This window comes from Mus pahari, chromosome 3 (genome assembly GCF_900095145.1).
Source record: "Mus pahari chromosome 3, PAHARI_EIJ_v1.1, whole genome shotgun sequence".
In the NCBI taxonomy this organism is placed as follows: domain Eukaryota; kingdom Metazoa; phylum Chordata; class Mammalia; order Rodentia; family Muridae; genus Mus; species Mus pahari.
This window is the reverse complement of record NC_034592.1, coordinates 97,145,077-97,164,691: the sequence shown is the minus strand read 5'-3', so window position 1 is coordinate 97,164,691 and position 19,615 is coordinate 97,145,077. Positions and strand designations below refer to the sequence as shown.

General features: G+C 41.7%; 1 protein-coding gene across 4 annotated transcripts in view; it reads right to left on the bottom strand.

The window, feature by feature from the left end:
- The window catches only part of Fmn1 (formin 1), a 373,383-nt gene that overhangs the window by 93,525 nt on the left and 260,243 nt on the right, over positions 1 to 19,615 (bottom strand). For all 4 annotated transcript variants that reach the window (XM_021193752.2, XM_021193753.2, XM_021193754.2 and 1 more), the window contains one exon: positions 18,802 to 18,922. In XM_021193752.2, coding sequence (XP_021049411.1) covers positions 18,802 to 18,922 — 121 coding nt within the window. The remainder of the gene's footprint in view (positions 1 to 18,801; positions 18,923 to 19,615) is intronic.

The following is a 19,615-nucleotide window of genomic DNA, read 5'->3' as shown; positions in this document are numbered from 1 at the left end:
CACACACACACACACACACACACACACACACACACCAGATCAGTTTCTAGTTGCCTGAGATGTTTTAGAGATCCTCTTATGGAGTAGGACTCTGTCGAAAGGACCTTCCATTGGGCTGCTCTGATTAAGTACAGAAGGGTCACAGCCCTCTAGGGAGTGGGTGCCTCTTTCTCCAGAGGAATGTTGTGTAAAAATAAACCCTCCAGGAATCTCAGGCCCAGGGGAATCCCATGATTCTGATTCACTTCACTGAGGGAGGCTGCTGGAGATCAAATGCACCTTAATGTCCCATGATTGTGAGTATTTTGCATGAAGAAATTTAAGCAGAAGTGACAGGGCTAAGTGAGGACCTGCCAACATGCTTTAGGACTTCTGGAAAGATTTGCGAAGCCGGGCCACCAACTGCAGCCTTTGCACGGCATTGTCTACACTATTCATAGGACCCTCCTATCGGGCATCAGAGCTGAGTCACAGTTTCCACTGTGATGATTATGTGGTTCTGGGTGCAGTCTTGGTCTGTGAGACATTAGCATGAAAAATATTCATTAATCACCTACCCACGACTAGCCTAAATACAGATGGATTGGGCATGATTTGATTTATAGAGTGTTAAATGATCCAGCCATTTACTAAAAAAATGTTCCTTGCATAGGTCTTCATGAAAATTGTCATCTTCAGAAGCCTTCATTGGAACTAATGACTGTAATTCCGAAAAGGTCTTATGAGGTATATAAATACATAACTTGAAAGATAAAGCATTATCACAAAGGATTTGTGACTATGTTGCCATAAATCTATTTGTAAGAGAAATCTATTTGTTTAGAGAAATAAGGATATTTCAAGCAACAGACAGAAAAGCTGGATCAATCATCCCTGCACTGGGGAGGCTGAGGCTGGAGGATAATGACCTGCAGGCTAGCCTGGGCTACATAGTGAGTTTTAGCTCAGGCTGGGTTATGGAACAGCACCCTGTCTCAAAAGAAAAGTGTCTTTGTATGAGAGAGAAAGAGAGAGGAGGGAAAAGAGAAGGAAGAAAGGAGGGAGGGAGGGAAAAAGAGAGGGACAAAGAGAGATTGTGTGTGTGTGTGTGTGTGTGTGTGTGGAGAGAGAGAGAGAGAGAGAGAGAGAGAGAGAGAGAGAGAGAGAGAGAGAGAATGGAAAACAAATGGCCATTCAGCAAGGCTGACTGCCAGATTGACTCTACGCCATGTATGGCAGGAGGTAAGCATGACATGACTAGGCTTCTAAAGGGAAGGAAATTCATCTTGGAGAAGACCAGCAGTTAGCTTCTAAAAAGTACTATAAAGGTAACAGACACATGTGCAGAAAATTAAAATAACAATATAAACCTACTAGTGGAAAACTCTTCTATGGTACATGGTGAGAACAGAGCCAGCATTTTCCCTTTCGTTTTTCTGTGTCTAGGTCTCTGCATCACAGCCTTGCTGTCCATAACAACACACAGGTTACCTTTATCCATGAGCTTTTATATACCTACAACTGCCAATATAACATTTATAATTTCTATTAATCTTTCACTTATACTTTCTGATGCTCTTTTGTAAAATTCACAAGCATTGTATTTTAGAGTCATAAGAAATTTTCAACTGCACACACCATCGTTCACTTAGCAGTTCTGCTACAGCTGGGCAGGAAAGCCTTTCTGCAGCAGCCTACAGGGAGCCAGGGACTGAGCTATGGCTGTCTCCATACAAATGTATTCTGGGTTCAGGTTTGCCTCCTTAGGCTGTAGCAGGCTAAACTACATGCAAAGTGGGAAAACAGTTCTCGGGGTTCTCAAAACATGATGGCCGCATGGCTTTTGGCACAGGCAAAGCTTACACTGCCGCCAGAGATGAAAAGGAGAGTCTTTGAGAACTGTGATTTCCATGAGACTTTGCAGAGGTGGGTGAGCCCCAGAGGCTAGAACTGTGTCTGCCACTGAAAGACAGCAGCTTGAAGAGGTTATTCTCTAGAAGGGATAATGGCAAGAGACAACTTAGTCAAACAGACAATAATTACTGATCTATAAAAGTTGACAATAAGCATAAGATTATTTTTTAAGTCTATTAAATAAACCAGCTTTTTTTTTTTGTAGAGGGGTATTCTAACAACACATTTAATTTTGTCAACACAAACACACACACATTTATACCAAACACTATTTCTCAAATATACATTTCTATATTCGTTAACATAAATGTAGGACGTTCAGATTGGCCAGCCAACAATATCAAACAGTGATTTGGATGTAGGGCAGACTGAACCATTTGTGGAAGAGAAACAGAGCCTGCAGTTTGGGGCAGTCCACTGGAATTACTTCAAGTATGTACGTAGCATTAGTGGGAGTTCATGAGTAAAAATCACGAGGCTGCTGGTGGAATCACCAAGGGTGGAGTCAAGCTCTCACTTCCCCAGAAATTATGCAGGTGGGAGAGCCATGCGCTGGGCCCCTGCTTAGTCTATCAAGTCAAAAGGCGTGTTTTATGGCAGTTGTTACTCCAGCAATGCAACACAATTGCACAGACACAGAAATCTTGAGGGCAAAAGGCTTTCTCCTTCCATGGAGGTCAGCAAGGGGGTGGATGAGGCAGTCGGCCTAGTCTTGAGATTCTCTCTCCCTGGAGTACGACAGCTGGCTACAGAGAAGCCATTGGTTAATGCACCCAAGATTAATAGCAAAATGCAACCTGTTTCCACATTGCTCAGCTGGGAATGGTTGCAAGTCTTCCATGGTTTTTCTGACCTCAGAGCCCAGTGTCTCCATCTTCCTAGGCACTACTTTAACTGTAATTTTCTACTCTGGGAAGTGTTTACATCTAAATAGATCATAAAGGAAATAAAAGTCAGAAGATTGAAAGCCATAGGAGAAAACAGAGGAGGAGTGTGTGGAAAGTTCCTTTAAAGAACACACTTCATTAGCTCGGTGACTGGATTTTGGTATCTAGACTTGGCTACAGGACTCCCTGGCGAAGCTCAGGGCTGGCTGCTTGCTGATCAATGTGCCACTGTCGTCAGATTTAATGCAATATTTGGCTCAGGCCTTTTTAAAAATCCCCTATTCCAGCTAAAATATTTACACAGTCCTATGTGTCTCACTTAATGCTTGTTAAGCAATCGTCCTTTAAAACTCCACAGACTCTTGTAAATCTGTCAGGAGAATTGCGGCCTATAAACAAGGCTTCACATAAAGAGGGCCACATTGTCAATTTGCTGGGAGTCAGGGTTTCTCAGGATGTGTCTGAAAATAAAGTTGAAGATCAGAAATAGTTTAGAGTGGGTAACAAAGTGGCCAATGGTCTCCCTCGCTGTACAACGGGATGATTCCAGACACTGACCTCAGCTGTTTGAAGCCATGGTCTCCTGTAAAGCTGTCACGGATTCTACCTTGCTCTTGAGTTATGGCAGAAGAGAGCTGCAGGTCCAACAGCCCTTGGTAGTCCGCATCCCAGTATCTGTCCACTTAGAGGGGATGAGCTGCTGAGACTTTCAAGTGGAGGCTATTATGTGGTTATATGTGATTTGTGTGGTGTATGTTAGGGAGAACAAGGGGCTCTGAGACGGCTGATTTGCTGATAAGCAAAATTCTCTGAGAAAGGCTAGATGTGTTATATAATAAAGCTAGAAATGATCACCAAATCAGACATCAGCCCCTATGCTAATGAGCTAAAAAAAATAACTTTTAAAGGACCATCTGAGCTCTCTCCTGCTGTCCTGGGTGTGCCAGGCATTTGACTTTGTGTTCAAGAAGTGACCAGCTACTTGCAATACAATTTTGCAAGCTGTTCAATTACTTATTCTTAGTTGCTTAACTAGCTGTCTTATTTTTGCCATTTCATCTAAGAACTTACCATTATGGATTGTAGTTTACAATTACTTCTAAAATGGATTTAAAGATGAAAAATAATTTTAAAATGTACACTATTCATTTGAAAGGTTACCCTAAGCTTAAAATATTCCATTTTGGATTGGGCTCCCAGCCCAAAGGGAAATATGGCCTTGGATTTGTCAAGCACCGTAACTCCACGCTACAGAATCACCTTGAGGTAAGAGAGAGCATCATTCTCCGATACTCTCCGTGTGTTTGTAACTGGGAAGGAAATGCATCTGCGAGGCTACAGAACAGGAACCAGAGCACATGGCATGTGTCATCCCACCCTAGTCAGATCCCAAAGTTAAACCATTGCCCTCAGAAGCAATCCAGTCTTGTTCCTAGCAGGAGAATAGAAAATCTGAAAATAACTAGGGGTAAATTTCTTCCATAGAAGTGGGGAAAATATTTGCTCTTAAAATGTGTTTCTAAATGGCTTGATATTTCAGTGAGTTTATTTAAAATTAGCAGTTAGCTCAGCGCTTAAAATAAATATTTGCTGAAAAAAAAATAAACACATTGAAAAGGTTGAACAAGGTCCTCCTTCCCTGCAGATTTTTCTTCTTTATATACTGTGGGATTCGATGATGGTTTTAACAGCCATCAAAAAGATCCAGAAAAGTGATTTAAAAACACAAATGGCCAGGTCTCTTGTGTTAGCCAGCATCCTAGATTTCCATTGGTTGTTTCCTGTCAGTGTTGTCGAGCAAGGATGGTTGATGGTCCTACTCTTGTGTGGTCCTCCAATCTTATGTGGACATAACACATCTCTGTCTAGCTCCTTCAAACTCCTACAAGTTCTTAATCTTCACAGTCCAGAGCAGATCACCTTTATGTTTCAGTCTCATCCTGTCAAAGACTCTAGCAGCATTTCTGCATTAGGCGTTCTCCTCCCTTTTTCATGAGAACCCCTTGAGTTTGGTCCTGTTACGTTCTCCATTTTTTACCTTCAGTGAGAAAAGTCACACAGATGATCAGTAGCTGAGGCAGAGTCTGAGCCCTGGGTGTCAGCCTCCCTTTGTGCCATCCCGCTCTTACCTCTACAGTCTCCAGGGAAGCTCTGGAAAAACTGGGCCACCAGTGCACGCGCCTCAGGGACTCTATCGGCCCCAGGGAAACATTAGCCAAATCACCAACTGTTATTATGGGGATCCCTTTATTTGAAATAGGAAACGGAGGGCCTAGTAAGAGGCGAGGTTTCTAAGTGGCTTGCAACCATCAAAGCCAGGGTTGCCAGTTACCATGTAGGTCCACTGAGCTTCCCGTGAATAATTAAAAGTCAGAGTCACAGCCCACTGGCCCTGTCCACCTGAAACCAAGAAGTCTTGGGGAGAACCCAAGAAGAAAGGCAGTGGCTAAAACTCCCTTTCCCTTTGGTCTGATTAAAAAGTTCTCCTAGTTGCTCATTTGGTTTTCTGACAAGACAGCTTTCACTTGTGCAGTGTGAATCTTCCGTGAGAGCCTAGATACACAATTTACTTGGGTGAAAAAAATGTTTTGGTATTCACAAACACCCACAGATCTTCTGTTTAGAAAATATTTGGACCTGATACAAGTTCATGATGCTGTAGCTTAAGCACCAGCTTGACAACTGAGATGGGAGAGTCAGGCCTGGCTGCATGAGCCTACTCTTACCCCTAGTCTTACTGGCTCCTGTCTGAGACTCTGGTCTACTTCTGTGGAAGAATGGCTGAACCATCATACCAGCGTAACTTTATGGATACCTCCTTACTCTTGTTTTATCAGACTTGCCAAGTTAATGATCCTTTCCCAATACCGACTCAGGTTAAAAGGTTGCAGCTCATAAGCCACTGTCTGGTGTCCTTACAGCTCATAGACCGCTGTCTGGTATCCTTGTGAGTTTGTCCCTGTCAAGAGTAGCTGTGGTCTTTCAAAACTTGATTGCTCTAGCTTCTCGTTTTATGGAATTTATGTAATTTATATATGGTTGTGTAAAAGTTCTGCTTGTATACATTTAAATGAAAAGGGCGAAATGCTATTGTTAAACATAGGTATAGGAGATCAATGGAGAACAGGTAGCCACAGCAGCATAGTGTGGTGACTCAAGAACAGGAAGGGGGCCCATTTGGAAGGAGCAGTGAGCTCCATAGAAACCCTGAAGTCTAGTAATAGAGATGTATTAGTTTTGACAATTGCTCCACAGCAATCCACGGTGCTGAGACTGGGAAGCCGAGTGAGGGTTCTAGGAGAACCACCCATTAACATTATGCGATGTTTACATTTTCATCAGTTAAAGTTATTCCAAAACCAAAAAAAAAAAAAAAAGGCATAAGCAAGACAGATTGAAGGGAGCAATTATAATATAAAGATCTAGAAGGTTTTATGTGGCATCTGTGAGTCTTCACCCCACATAAAAGCAAAAAGGAAATGATGGAAGATCTGGAATGGGTATAGACTGTGCGGGGGACCCTTCAGGGACACAGTTGATTCACAGTCAAGGAAAGGTGTCATTGTTGGAAGCCCATTCTAGACTAAAAGGTGAGATGTACAAGTACCCTTTACTACAAGGACTGGCTTTGGCCAGTTTTTGCTCCCATTGGCAGGATACTACACTGGATGTGGGCTCTACTTTTAGGCACTACCAAATCAAGAATACTCAAGGCATGGATTAATTCAAGACAGATTTTTGAGAATCATTTATAAAGAGCACACCTGAGATCTGAGCCTGATAAAATTTTACAACTGGCTTTCATATCCTGTAACTGTTCAGACTCCTTGGGGGTTTTCAGTTACTCCAAGTCATTTAAGTCTAGAAATACACTCAACAACCCACTGAATAAGAGTAGAGTACACTAAGACAACACAGCGATAACAATTCAATAATATCAAAGTTGGTCTGTATCTTCAGAATTACCCATCAACTTCTAATGGCACCTGTTTTGCCTTTCTACCATAACAGTCTTCTGTCAGGCACTGACAGACTCACCATCTCTCTGGTCTGTCAATCTTTGAATAGCTTTAAGGTCTGTTTCTTGAAAGAGTTGAGCCACTGATGCTCATTGACATTGCTAGACATTAAGGAATTAATCTCTCTGAGATTGCCAGTTTCTCTCTGGGAGCAAAGTTAGCAGTTGTCTTAGCTTTTTCTTAGTGTAATAAAATCCATGGTGAAAAGCAGCTCAGAGAGGAAAGGACTTAAGTCATCTTAAACTTCCAGGTAATAGCCAACTACCAAGGGCAGTGAAGGCAGGAACCTGGAGGCAGGAACTGATCAATGGAGGAACACTACTTACTGACATGTTCCTCCTGGCTTGCTCAGCCTGCTTTCTTACATAACTCAGGACCACCATCCCAGAGATGGCAGCACCCACACTGAGCTGGGCTCTCCCACATCAGTCATTAATCTACAAAATGCCCACAGGCTTGACCATGGGCCAATCAGGTGAGGGCATTTTCTCAGCTGAGGTTCCCTTTTCCCCAAATCACTTTTGATTGTGTCAAGTTGCCAGAACCAGCAATTATCTGAAATTGAGTCATTTCTATCATCAGTGATTTGTCTGATTATCCATTTACTTGGTGAATACAGAGTGAACGGTGAGCATATGGCCTGTCCTGTTGGGCGAAATACAAGTAAACTAAAAATGCCATGTAAAATATATACCTACAATAGAGGTGGATGACAGAAGGTAAATTTACATAAAATAAATAGAAATTAAGAGCAACATCAAAATATAGAGAGCTGCAATAGAGATCTTGAATTCCAAGTGACTTCTAGGCCTAGGTAGGCAGAGAAAAGAAGGCTCGAGCCATGGAGCCTTGTAGCCAAAGGGCATAGGTCCTGCAAAGGTCCTGAAGGGGAGACAAGGTTCATCAGGTTGGAACCAAAGGAAGTATTATGTGCCTCAGGGGGAGGGACTAGATAGTACGGGACGAGAGTGGCAGAGGTAGAGGAAGAGAAGGTGGCATCTGAGGTCTATGGCTGTGAGTTTGGATCTGATGTTGAGAACAAGCACCCAAGTGCTGGCAATCTGTCTGGTGGGTGGCCACTGAATAATCAGGAGGTCGGGAGTGAGAACAGGGAAATGTGCTAGCAGTATCTCAGCCAACTGAGGATATACTGTACAACAATGGAAGCAATGGAGAGAAGCCAAGGCATTCTGAAGGTGAGTGCGAACAGAGCCCACAGATGGATGGAAGTTCATATGCAAAGGCACGAGGGCAGTAGAAGGCCCCATCTATTGTGCTCACACTGAACTGAGGGATTGCCTTCATATGCTTCTGTAAATTCTACAGAACTCATGGGAATGAGTACTAGTACCTTAATTTTAGTTCTTGGATACTAGAAGGTGAGGAAACCCAATGATGTGCCAAGAGTTACACAGTTTGTAAATCAAAGATTTTTAACTCAGGACTTCTGACTCAGACTTTTCCAAAAAAGGAGCTCTTATTTTTATGGTTATCAAAGAAAAACAAACAAACAAAGAAACGAACTAAATTCTCTTAGCCACGCTGCTTTATAAACATGGAGTGAAACAGTAAAAAGTGGGAGGAGGAAGCCAGGATGGCAGAACTCAACCAACTCATGCCTACTACCTGGAGATGGCACAGTCATGGCTCCAAAGGACAACACACACTTCTTCTATTAATTTAATGGACGAGCCAAGCCTCAGTCTCGGTATCCTTTCTTCTCTCTGTATAATTCATCTTTGAAGGCCTTCCACTTGGGAGATGTGTGACCTTTATCCACTATGCCACACTTAATTGGATGCTTCGCCTGAAAAGTCACAGCGCCGTGCAGCTTGTCACACCCACAGCCTTTCTGAAACATTTACCCCAGTTCCTTAAGGCCTGTTTTGTTGAAATCATTTTACAAAAATAAATCATATCAAAGTTTTTTAAAAAAATTAGTTCTAAGACTTTGCTTGCAAGACTAAATATTTTTAACACCATGGCAACATGGTCAGGACTCTGGCTAATGTATCCAGTCTTGTACCAGAATTCATATTTAATAAACTTCTGCCATGGACGAATGGGCTGCAAAGATGCAAGAAGCTAATAAATTAGGCATGGTCAATAATCATTCAACTCAGATCTTCTGGGGCTTCTTCACAGGTGATAAATGGGCCAGACGTGTCCCAATGGATCAACTGCCCACGCCTCTTGTAAGAACTCCCCCCAGCTGATACTTGCTGTAGTTCTTCATCATGTTCCTCACACCGGACCTTCCAGTATTCGCCCAAGCTGAGCCCGGTAGAGGAATATGATCTCTTCACTGTTTCAGCTGAGTTTCACAAAGGCTAGGAATGTGTCAAACTTACATACCTTATCCTGTGGTCCATAGGTGGCAGGGTCAGAGCCTCCTGAATCCCTGAATTCAATGCACGGCTGAACCATAGCTATCACATGAGGGAACTAGTTTATTGTTATTCATGGGGAATGGTTGTGTATAGAAGGTACATACATACTTCGTTTATGTAATAAATATTATGCAGGCAAAGGACAGCATCTCTCCTCCTTTAGCCTGTTAGTCTCACCTCTTCAGTCAGTGGCATGACTTTTCACTGATTTAAAAATAAGCATTTTGGAATTTCACTGCACAACTCTCGGTAGTTTTAAATTTTTCTTTGGGGAAGCAAATGATGGTGTTCTCTTCCCTTCATTCTCTCCTCTATCTCCACCATCCAAAGTTCTGTTGTCATTACAACTGAACCTATTGTCAAAAACTGCTTCCCCCCTCCATGCTTATCCTTAAATGAATTTGCATTTATTGGTGATTAAGCACATTATTTGTTCCACTTATGACATTCAGGCACACGAGATGAATTAACTAAACACTTAATAACATAATCCCTCATTCCATTGCTGTGACCTAGCCTGGAAGGGCTTTCTCTCTGTACCTGCCTGTGATCCCAAGTTCTTAATCTATCCTGGGGACATTTCCTTGTCTACTAGGCCTTTGGTTTCCCATAAGCAGTGCCTTCTGCATAGTGGGAGAGCAGGTCTCTGTGAGCATTCTGAGGATGGCTGCATATGAAGAGCAGAACTTACATTTCTCAAAACACTGTGGGTCTTTCCTTATGTCTGACTGATAGTCGAGTGGGCATAGGAATCCCTAGAATGGTATCTTTCATAGCTCACTGGCAATGGTATGATGCTTTCTACCTTGTAGGACACTTGCAAACTAGTTTACTGTTTACTGAGTGCTCGTGAATAGAAAAGTTTTCCCAATGTGCAAACAGTTTAGCTAATTTGGTGAATTAATACTTAAAATAACATATTTTAAGCTTTCCCAAATCTTTAATCTAATTATTCCATTCCCTGAGAGTATACCATAAAGTATGCTTTTAAACTAAGTGATAAGCTGGGTGGTAGTGGTCCATGACTTTAATCCTAGCACTCAGGTGGCAGAGGCAAGCGAATCTTTGGCGGCCAGCCTGGTCTAAAGAGTGAATTCCAGGACAGCCAGGTTACACAGATAAACCCTGTCTCAGAAAAACAAACAAACAAACAAACAAACAAACCAACAAAAGCTAACAAACAAGCAAATACTAAGTTGTAAGTATAAAAGTCACACATTCACACTAAAAGAATTGGACTATGTCTACTATCCCACTCTATGCCTATGTTAAAAGTTATATTATAAGCTATATATAAAATTATATGCATGATGTTTAACCATATGATGACCCTTGGGAAAATACAGAGATACATGAATGAATTCATCTACCATTTCATATGATGATGTATTGACTATAGTTGAAATTGAGTTTCATATATGCATTTTCATATCCACTTATAATTAAGATTTTGAGGTAAAGGGTTCTAGGCTTGCACAAATAGAGACCTGACCAGTAGCTCTGGGCTAAGCTGGTTGGCACATAAAATAAGGATTCAAGAACTAAAATGCCTATAATTGGATAGGACTTGGAACATGGCTCAGTCTGCAAAATGCTCACCACACAAACAAGGGGACCTTAATGCAATAACTAGCATCCAGGTGAAGAAAGCCAGGCACAGAGACTAGACAGGTCTAAGCCAGATGGGAGCCTAATGCTGAGAGGGGAAGTGGACACAAGGCCTCATCCCTAACTCAGCAGCTCTCCCCAGGTGACAACTACTCACAAAGGAAAAACTAGTTTTCTCCCAGAAGTCAGTAGTTGTACAAACTCACTTTAGGCCAGTCCCATACCTGGCAGTAGAGGCCAACACTAACCAAATTCAGTTGTACGTTTGGAGAGTTCTGTTTTTGCCTTGCTATACTTTCTTTTGGCAGTTTCTTCTGGTTTACCTTATAGACTTTTTCCTCATATATTACAGTTTCCTATTTTATTTTTCTGGGTTTTTCTCTGTGTGCAGATGTGTATGTCTCAGAGTCTATGTGCTTCTTGTGCTTTTTCTTTGGCTCTTTTGTTTGCTTGCTTTGACCTTTTCTGTTTTTTATTATTATTACCATCATCAGCAACAACATTATTTTCTAGATGCCTGTTTATATTCTAATGAGAGACAGAAAGGATTGAATTTGGGTGGGTGAGAGGGAAGGATCTGGGAGGAATTGGGGGAGGGAACACTAGAATCAGAATATACTGTACTTTAAAAAATCTTATTTCAATTAAGAAAACAAGCAAAACACATGCCCCTAAACCCGGCACTGGGAAGGAAGAGACGGAAGGATCGCTGGTGTTTGCTGCCCACTCATTCTAACCAAAATGAATACTTCCAGGCTCTGAGAGACTGTAAAGTGATAGAGGAGGACACCTGACATTGACCTCTGGCTTCCATATTTATGTGCGCGCACACACACACACACACACACACACACACACACACACACAATTATGAAAATAACAAAGCTAACCAATGGGGTAACTACAGCTTGAATTAGCATGGAGAGATTTCCACTTTCAATATTAAATTAAGGGTTTGTCATGGTCATTGAATGCCTGGCCTATGGGTCTCACTGAACATCTCATTTAGGAAAGCCTTAGAACATTAGCACATGAGGACAAACTCTTCCAGCGCTAATATTTGTCAAACAAGAGCTGAAAGTAAAGAGGTCAGCATGGCCTTGCTTTTACATAGCCATCTACGTGTACTTCTAAATATATCTAAATGGAACATAAGAGAGGATGTTCACATATATATTCTTAAATATTTAGAGGAAAAGATACAGTTGGGAACACCATGAAAGATATATGTGTGAACTTGTAGCTCTGCCAACATCCACAAACCTGAGCATCTTGCTCTGTGGTTAACTAGGACTGACAATGTCCAGGCACAGGACGACCGTGCTAATACTGCGTTGTTTTCAAGGAAAGATTTTATAAAGATCTCATTTATTCTGAAGCTCGAGCCTAATGAGAAGGAATATTAAATAACTCTTAGCCAGAGAGGCAGAGTATTTTTATTCTTAGATAATTTTTCAAGAATGTCTGGGCTTTTCAACATCTACCCAAAGAATTCCTGTCTTGGTTTCCGATTTAAAAATTAATCCAGCTTTCTTATTTCATATGCAGAATAAATTTTTCCATGACAAAAAATGCTATCACAGGATCACATCAAAGAGATGTGCATTGGGGTGGGAGCATTCCACACCAAACTCCAGAGACCACTACTGTTACTTAGCTTGAACCTGAGGCATCAAGACATCAAGGAGGACCTGCTTGTGTCTGTGGATGAAGAACTCAATGAAGGCAGCATGTTTCCCACAGTGCCAAAATCAGCCATGAGAGCAAGTGCTAAGCCAGCACTGGCCACTCGGTGCCTCCTCTTAGGGTCACACGGTAATGGTCATTTACCAGTAACTATATAATTACCTTGAAAGTTAGATAGTAATTCTGTGGCAGTTTAAAAAAAAAAAATGGTTGCCACATGCTCATAGGGATTGGCACTATTAGGAGGTGTGGCCTTGGAGGAGGTGTGTTGCTATGCAGGTGGGCTTTGAGGTTTCAAATGCTCAAGCCAGGCAAGTGCCATTGTCCCTTCCTGTTTCCTGCAAATCTAGATATGAAACTCTAAGATACACATCCAGTACCATGTCTGCCCCTGTGCTGCCATGCTTCCCACCATGATGATAATGGACTAATATCTAAAGCCAGCCCCAACTAAATGTTGTCCTTTGTCAAAGTTGCTGTGATCATGGCATCTATTCATACCAATAAAATCCTAACTAAGACAAATACCCATGCCTCATCCTCACAAACTGTACTTAATAGATGTATGTATCTTTTGTAAAACACTACATGATAAGTGAAGAGAAGAAAACTGATAGTTCATTCTTGAAGCTGACAGATGCTGTTGTAAACAGAGTTAAATCTTATTTATTTCAAAATTTAAAGAGCTTCTAAGGGCTTCCAGAAGTCTCATGTAACACAATGGGCCTATAGGATATGATTTTTAATCTTTTATGTTTATTCTTATGTGTATGGCTATCTTCCCTGCATGTATGTTTGTGCAGCTTGTGTGTACAGAGCTAAAGGAGGCCAGAAGAGAGGGATAGATACCCTGAGGCTTGTGTTACACAGTTGTGAGCTGTCACATGAGTGCAGGAGAGTCCTCTGGAAGAGCAGCCACCACTGAGCCATCTTCCCAGCCTCCATGGTATGATTTTAATATATAGCATTTTAATATTTATTTAGTGTTCAATAAATAGCTTCACAGATAAAGTATTTGTCACCAAGTTTGATGAGCCAAGTTTGATCCTAGGGACTTACATAGTAGAACAAAAGAACCAAGACTTTCAAGTTGTCCTCTGACCTTAACATGTGTACTCTTGAATGCACACATGTACTCACACACACCAAAAAATGTAATTAAATTTTTGATATTTATCCTTCCTACAGACTTTTTTAAACAAACAAACAAACAAAAAAGAATCACACTTCACTCAACATTATTGATGCTTCTGCTTGGGGAATTCTACAAACTATAGTCTCAGTTAGGTTGTCTGTGTTTATGAATGTGTGTGTGTGTGTGTGTGTGTGTGTGTGTGTGTGTCTGTGTATAGGGCTGGATGTACCAGATAAAATCAGAGAGAAGATCCACGCCATGATGCAGTCATTTCCAGTTTATAACACATTAGCACAAATATTGAGTGGTGTAAGACACCAAAATACATCTTAGAGTTGTTCATGGTAGCAGTTGGACACACACTTTACTCTTAGCCATGCTAAAATCCAGGGTTTGACAGGGCTATATTCCCTGCTAGCTCTAGGAAGAGTCTGTTCCTTGCTTTTTCCCATTCCATGGGCTTCATACATTCCTTGGCCCACTGCCCATTTCCTCCATTGTCAAAGCCAGCAATATTGCATCCCTCTGATCATTCTTCTGTAGTTATGTTTCCCTCTGATCACAGCCAGGGAAAGCTTTCAGCTTTTAAAGATTCATTTTAAAGATTCATGTGATTAGATTAGTTCCACTTGGCCAGGCCTGAATAATCTCCCCATGTCAGCATCTGCAGAGTCCCCCTTTTCCATGTAAGGTAACATAATCATGGATTCTAGGAACTGGGGATTTTTGAGCATTCATGGGTGGGGCATTATTTCACCTACTGCATATGGGTTGGTAAGAATACCTTGAGAGTTCTCACCAGAAGACAAGGTCAAGGACTAAAAAAGAAAGATCACAGGCACTTGCTCAACAATTTTCTATAATGTAATAGTACTGAGAAAATCAAAGCCATTGTCTGGGTAAGAAATGTGGAATAAACCAAGTATATGTTTATCAACATCAAGACTTAGCTCTGTCTTCATGAAGGAAGAACGTTCTTCTGAGAACAAGATACTCCCCAGTCACAGCCAGCTGGCCTTTGAGTAGCAGGGGCCAATTCTATAGGTTATAGTCATAACAGTAAAAGGAGTGAATCTCTAATTGTTATTATCAAAGGAACTATGTATTCATCATTTCCTACGATGTAGTGCTAAATATCCAGATTCCCAGTAAGAAAATTAAGTGGGTTTAGTTTTGTTTTGTTTTTTTCTTGGCAATGTCTTATTATGTGGCCCAAGCTAGACTGGAACTAGCAATTTCCCTCCCTTAGAATCCCAAGTGTTAATGTTATAAGCATGAGCCACTATACCCAGCTGAAATGAAGTATTTTAGTTAATTTCTTGTGTGTACGTGTGAGTGTGTGTTGGTTGAAATTTGAACCCAGGGCCGTTTGATACTAGTCAAATACACAACCATTGACTTACCTACCTTCTCTGCAAGGAACGTATTATAGTTATATTTCTTAATAAGATTTTATCTTCACCAAACCAGTAAATTGTACACATCTGACTCCACATCCTGAGTTATTTTCTTTTTATGCTTCATTAAGCATTTATATTGAAAAATACCAAATTCAGGGCAAGGTATTCTCATTAACATTAATGTCCACCACACATTTTTTGTATCTACAATTCATATATAAGGAAAGGTCTTTGCCGTCTTACATGCTAAAATGTAAAGTAAGGAAATGAAAGAGTCAGCAACTGTGGGGGTTAGAAGTGGAGTTTGACAGTTTTCTCCTCCATGTGGGAGTCCAGGGAAGGGAAATGCACATGATAAAGAAAATAATTCAGAAGCTCTTTTAGAGACATCTAAAGAAAGGGTACTGGTTAGGAGCCAGGGTGTTCAAGGTGAATAAAGAAGACCTGGGAAGCCAAGGACACATGCTGTAGGGCAGCAATGAATATGTCTCGGTCTCAGACAATGCTCCTGGGCTGCATCACCCATCATTAACAGGAGGAACTGAGTTCTTCATCCAGTGAAGGCAGTGCTGGGACATGAACGTATACCTCAAGCCTTAGCCACAGGGAGGATGTGTTGAGGACCTAAGCTATATCCAGAAATATATCCAGTTTCAAATATGGCTGGGTCCTTACCTGTGAGTAATTAGAGAATTACTTTAACCTGAAGGACTTTAGTTCCTTTCTCTTAGGAGAAGTCAAAAGTAATACTGTTTCCAAAGGACCACTATCAGGGCTAAGAGATATGTTACATGAAAAGAATCAGAGAATAATAATCACACAATACATTTCTGTTGAGGCTATTATCCATTCCTCTATGTTTACTTCACAAAAAAGTTGGGTCTTGTCTTTCAGGAAGATTTTTATTGACTATTTCCGAGACTCACATCAGTGATGTTGGTATGCCCACCAGCCCTACGTTAAATTTACATCCGTCCCTGCAAGGTATGGTGGATGTTACTGAATATTATTTTCTTCTAAAAGGTGGTGGCACGCCTGTCCAGAGACCTGGGGCCTGACACCACTTGAAACTTGCTAATCACATCTGGTTTAGCTTTAGACATTTTCTGGGACTTTGCCAGCAGCTACGACATTTTAACGGCTACAATAAACCTCAAAGCCTCATCAAATCTTTGCTGTATGTGTGAAAATTATGTCCTCCTCAATTAAACATTCAATCTGGGTTCACACCAAGGCCTTATGGAAAGGGAGGTGAAACTGAATGGGGACTGGAGATGAAACGGACCGCCTTGATCCTCGCCATCTCGCCAGATGCTATTTAGAAGAAAAAGAAATTCATTAGAGAAGCCAGGCTCTGTGTTTTCTTTAAATATTTACTGGGTACCTTTCATGTGTTAGAAACACTGGCATCTCTAAAGATTAGCAGGGCATTTTTGTTTAAATATTCAATGTGTGTGGGGTCGGGGGTGGTGTTCTCTCCTTGGTGTTCGAGGGACTTCATGTGTCTTGGGGGATGCACAGTTTAGGGAAGGGACATAAGCCAGGTGATGCCCAGTCTTTCTTCTGAAGGCTGGTCTGCTAGCTCCAGAAACTCCCGGAGGTCCTTGGAGTGACTGAGGGGAGTGTCAGTGGCGATGCAGAGGCCAAAGGGACACTCAGCAGCATCCCTAGACAATGTGAGGTGCCCTGGGAAACCTGCCCGTTCACTCTCCTCCCACACCTTTGCTATTCAACATCAAACTCCTATAGACAAGGACAGCCAAGAGGACACCTGGGGACATAGCCCCTGGCAGGAGAGGGTAAGATAAAACAGAGATCAAGTTTCTTCTCAAACATCTATGAAGGGTCAGGCCACGGGACAGAGAGACGGGCTTAAGAATTGACTCTAAGGGACGGCCTATATCTTGGATCCCTATTCTGTACTACAGGACACTTGCTGCCATCTGCGAGAGTCCCCTGCCTCCTAAGTCTACCTCTGAAGAAGTACAGAGAAGACTCCATGTGATGGTTTACTTATTCTGTTTTATAACAATACAAATCGAGCTGGTATCAGAGATAAAGATAAAGCTGTCAGGTCCTTACAAAAGAACCCAAAGGTCACATATAAGATCCCTGCAGGAAGGGTTGAATTCATTCCCTCAGTACCATCAACAGTGGGAGTGGGTGTGGGTGTGGGTGTGGATGTGGGGAAGAATCAGAATGCTCCTTTAAAAATAATTTACAAGGTTAAAAACATAAACTTGTAACCAGAATCCATACTTGAACAAGTTTTATTTCCAAAGTAGAAATAAATAACTCCCCTGCTCCTATGGGCACAACGCTCCCAGTTTGCTTCCATGGCCGATCCAGGCAGGTTTCAAACTGAAGAGCAGAGGACTGAAACATTCTTTCACAATAAACATTTTTTAATGTTTATTTTATGGTTTAGTGCAAAGATATTCCTGGTTGAAGCTCTTCATTTCCTCACACTTTCCTTCTGGAACCTGGAGGCGGTGGTGGTGGTGGTGGTGGTGGTGTGTGTGTGTGTGTGTGTGTGTGCTCTATTTCCACATTAACACACTCCCTAGAGCCTCCACTGGTTCCCAACAGTGCCAAGGCTAGTATTTATATTCCTGGACAAAAAGATGTCTCCACAGTGAAAACACAGGACGTAAAAGATGCCAAAGGAAAATCCCAAAAGACACATACTTTCACCTTCTAAAAAGAAAGAAAGCAAAGGAAAGAAAAGAAAGGAAAATAAAAAAAAAAAAGAAGAAGAAAAAGCAGCTTTCAGGTTTTTTGATTCCATCATTTAAAATGCACATTTAACCAAAATAGAACATTTAATGTGGGCTTTTTCATCATTAGAGTTGTATCAAAAATAAATCTAGAGTTATGGTACATATGCACATGTGACAAGAACATCTTTCTATATCCATATGTGTGTATGTGTATTTATATGCATATACATATGTGTGTGTATGTGTGTGTGTGTGTGTGTGTGTGTATAGTAAAACAAGCTTAGAAAATATATGATGTATTATTTAATAGGTCTGATCAAAGCAGAAGACATGTGCCTCTGACTACAGATAATTTCCCTAAATCTCCACTATAGTTCCTGCTTATCATGGCTACTCTAAGAATGATATAAGAAAATGGAATGCTTGTAACAAGCACCCATTATTATTAAAGCTGTAACTACTGACTATCAGAAGAAGGAAGACATGGAGTCGGGGAAAGAGTAGGGAAAACGCTTGCCTTGTAAGTATAAGGACTCGAGGGTGAAGCCCAGAACCTGGTTTTAAAAAGCAGGTATGGTGGTGAGCACTTGTAAAGCTAAAACAGCCAGGTGGAGGGTGAGCGGACTCCTGGGACTTGTTTGCAAACCAGTGTAGCCTACATGGTGAGTTCTTGGCCAGGGAAAGAGAGATCATGGGCCAAGGATGAAACAAAAAACTAAACCAAGAAGATGAGCTATGCCCGAGGGTAGCTGACCCCACAGTTGACTGGCCTCCACACGCGCACACATGCATGAACAGGTGCTTGCAAACCCTTCCAAACACAAACAGCTGTGCATATGGGAGTAAAGGGCGATATGGCCAGACACAGAGAGATTGAACGATCAGTGGCTAAATCGGAGGAACGCACGGATTTACTGCATGTAAGTACCGCCCAGAGAAGGAACGCCCATGCTGGCTGCAGGAGCCTATGAAGGATCTCCATCCCATCTACTCCATGAGCCAGCCACCAGATGAAACTGTTCTAAGAAGTTGCCCTTGTGGTGATCACAGCAGTCCCCATTACCTTCTAGTTGACGCTTCAGCTTCCTCAAATCCTTTATGAGATCTTCAAATTTGACTTGGGAGGCCAGGAAGAAATCCTGTGGTTCAGGCAGTGGGAAAACACTCTTGTCTGTTCCAGCTTCCTAAAAGACAGGGTGAGCAAGAGAACATTCTACTTCCCATTTGTTGCTTTGGTTGACATTCCAAAGCATCAGTGAGAATTAAAAAAAAAATTAAGTTCAGTCGCACAGTTAAATAAGAATCACGATACTGCCTTCCCAAACCAGGACCCTGTACTTTGAAGCCTTTGACTCCATTATGGTATCTTTTTGGTCTTCCTGGCATTGAGATTAGCTACGGTGCCAGCCTGGGCTGCATTACCTTAGGAGTGCAAGAAGAAACTGTCAGGTATATTCTAATCTGTTTCTCTCTATTCCCATGGAAAAAGACAGGGGCAACACATGAAAGTACTTACACTGAAAGTCCCTGTTTGAGTTACACATGCTAGCAATTAGATAACTCATCTTGGGGTGTGCCTGTGGGTGTGAGTTGGATAAGAAGGCACTGAATGGGAGACGCTACCGATTCCTTTACTCACCCTTTCTGCAGCTTAACCTATGATGAATGTGTGCACAATCTGACTTGGGTGTGTATGAAGGGCATCTAACTGCTGTTGACTTATTTTAGGAGGTATCTGCAGCGGGTATAGTCGGGTCCACTTTGACAAGGTCCACAGCCCTGTCTGATGGACGATCTGAGCTGTGAATTATCTTAAGACACAAACACTTCATGTATACTGAAATCTAAGGGGAGCCTTAAATATCCTCTGCAGCCTA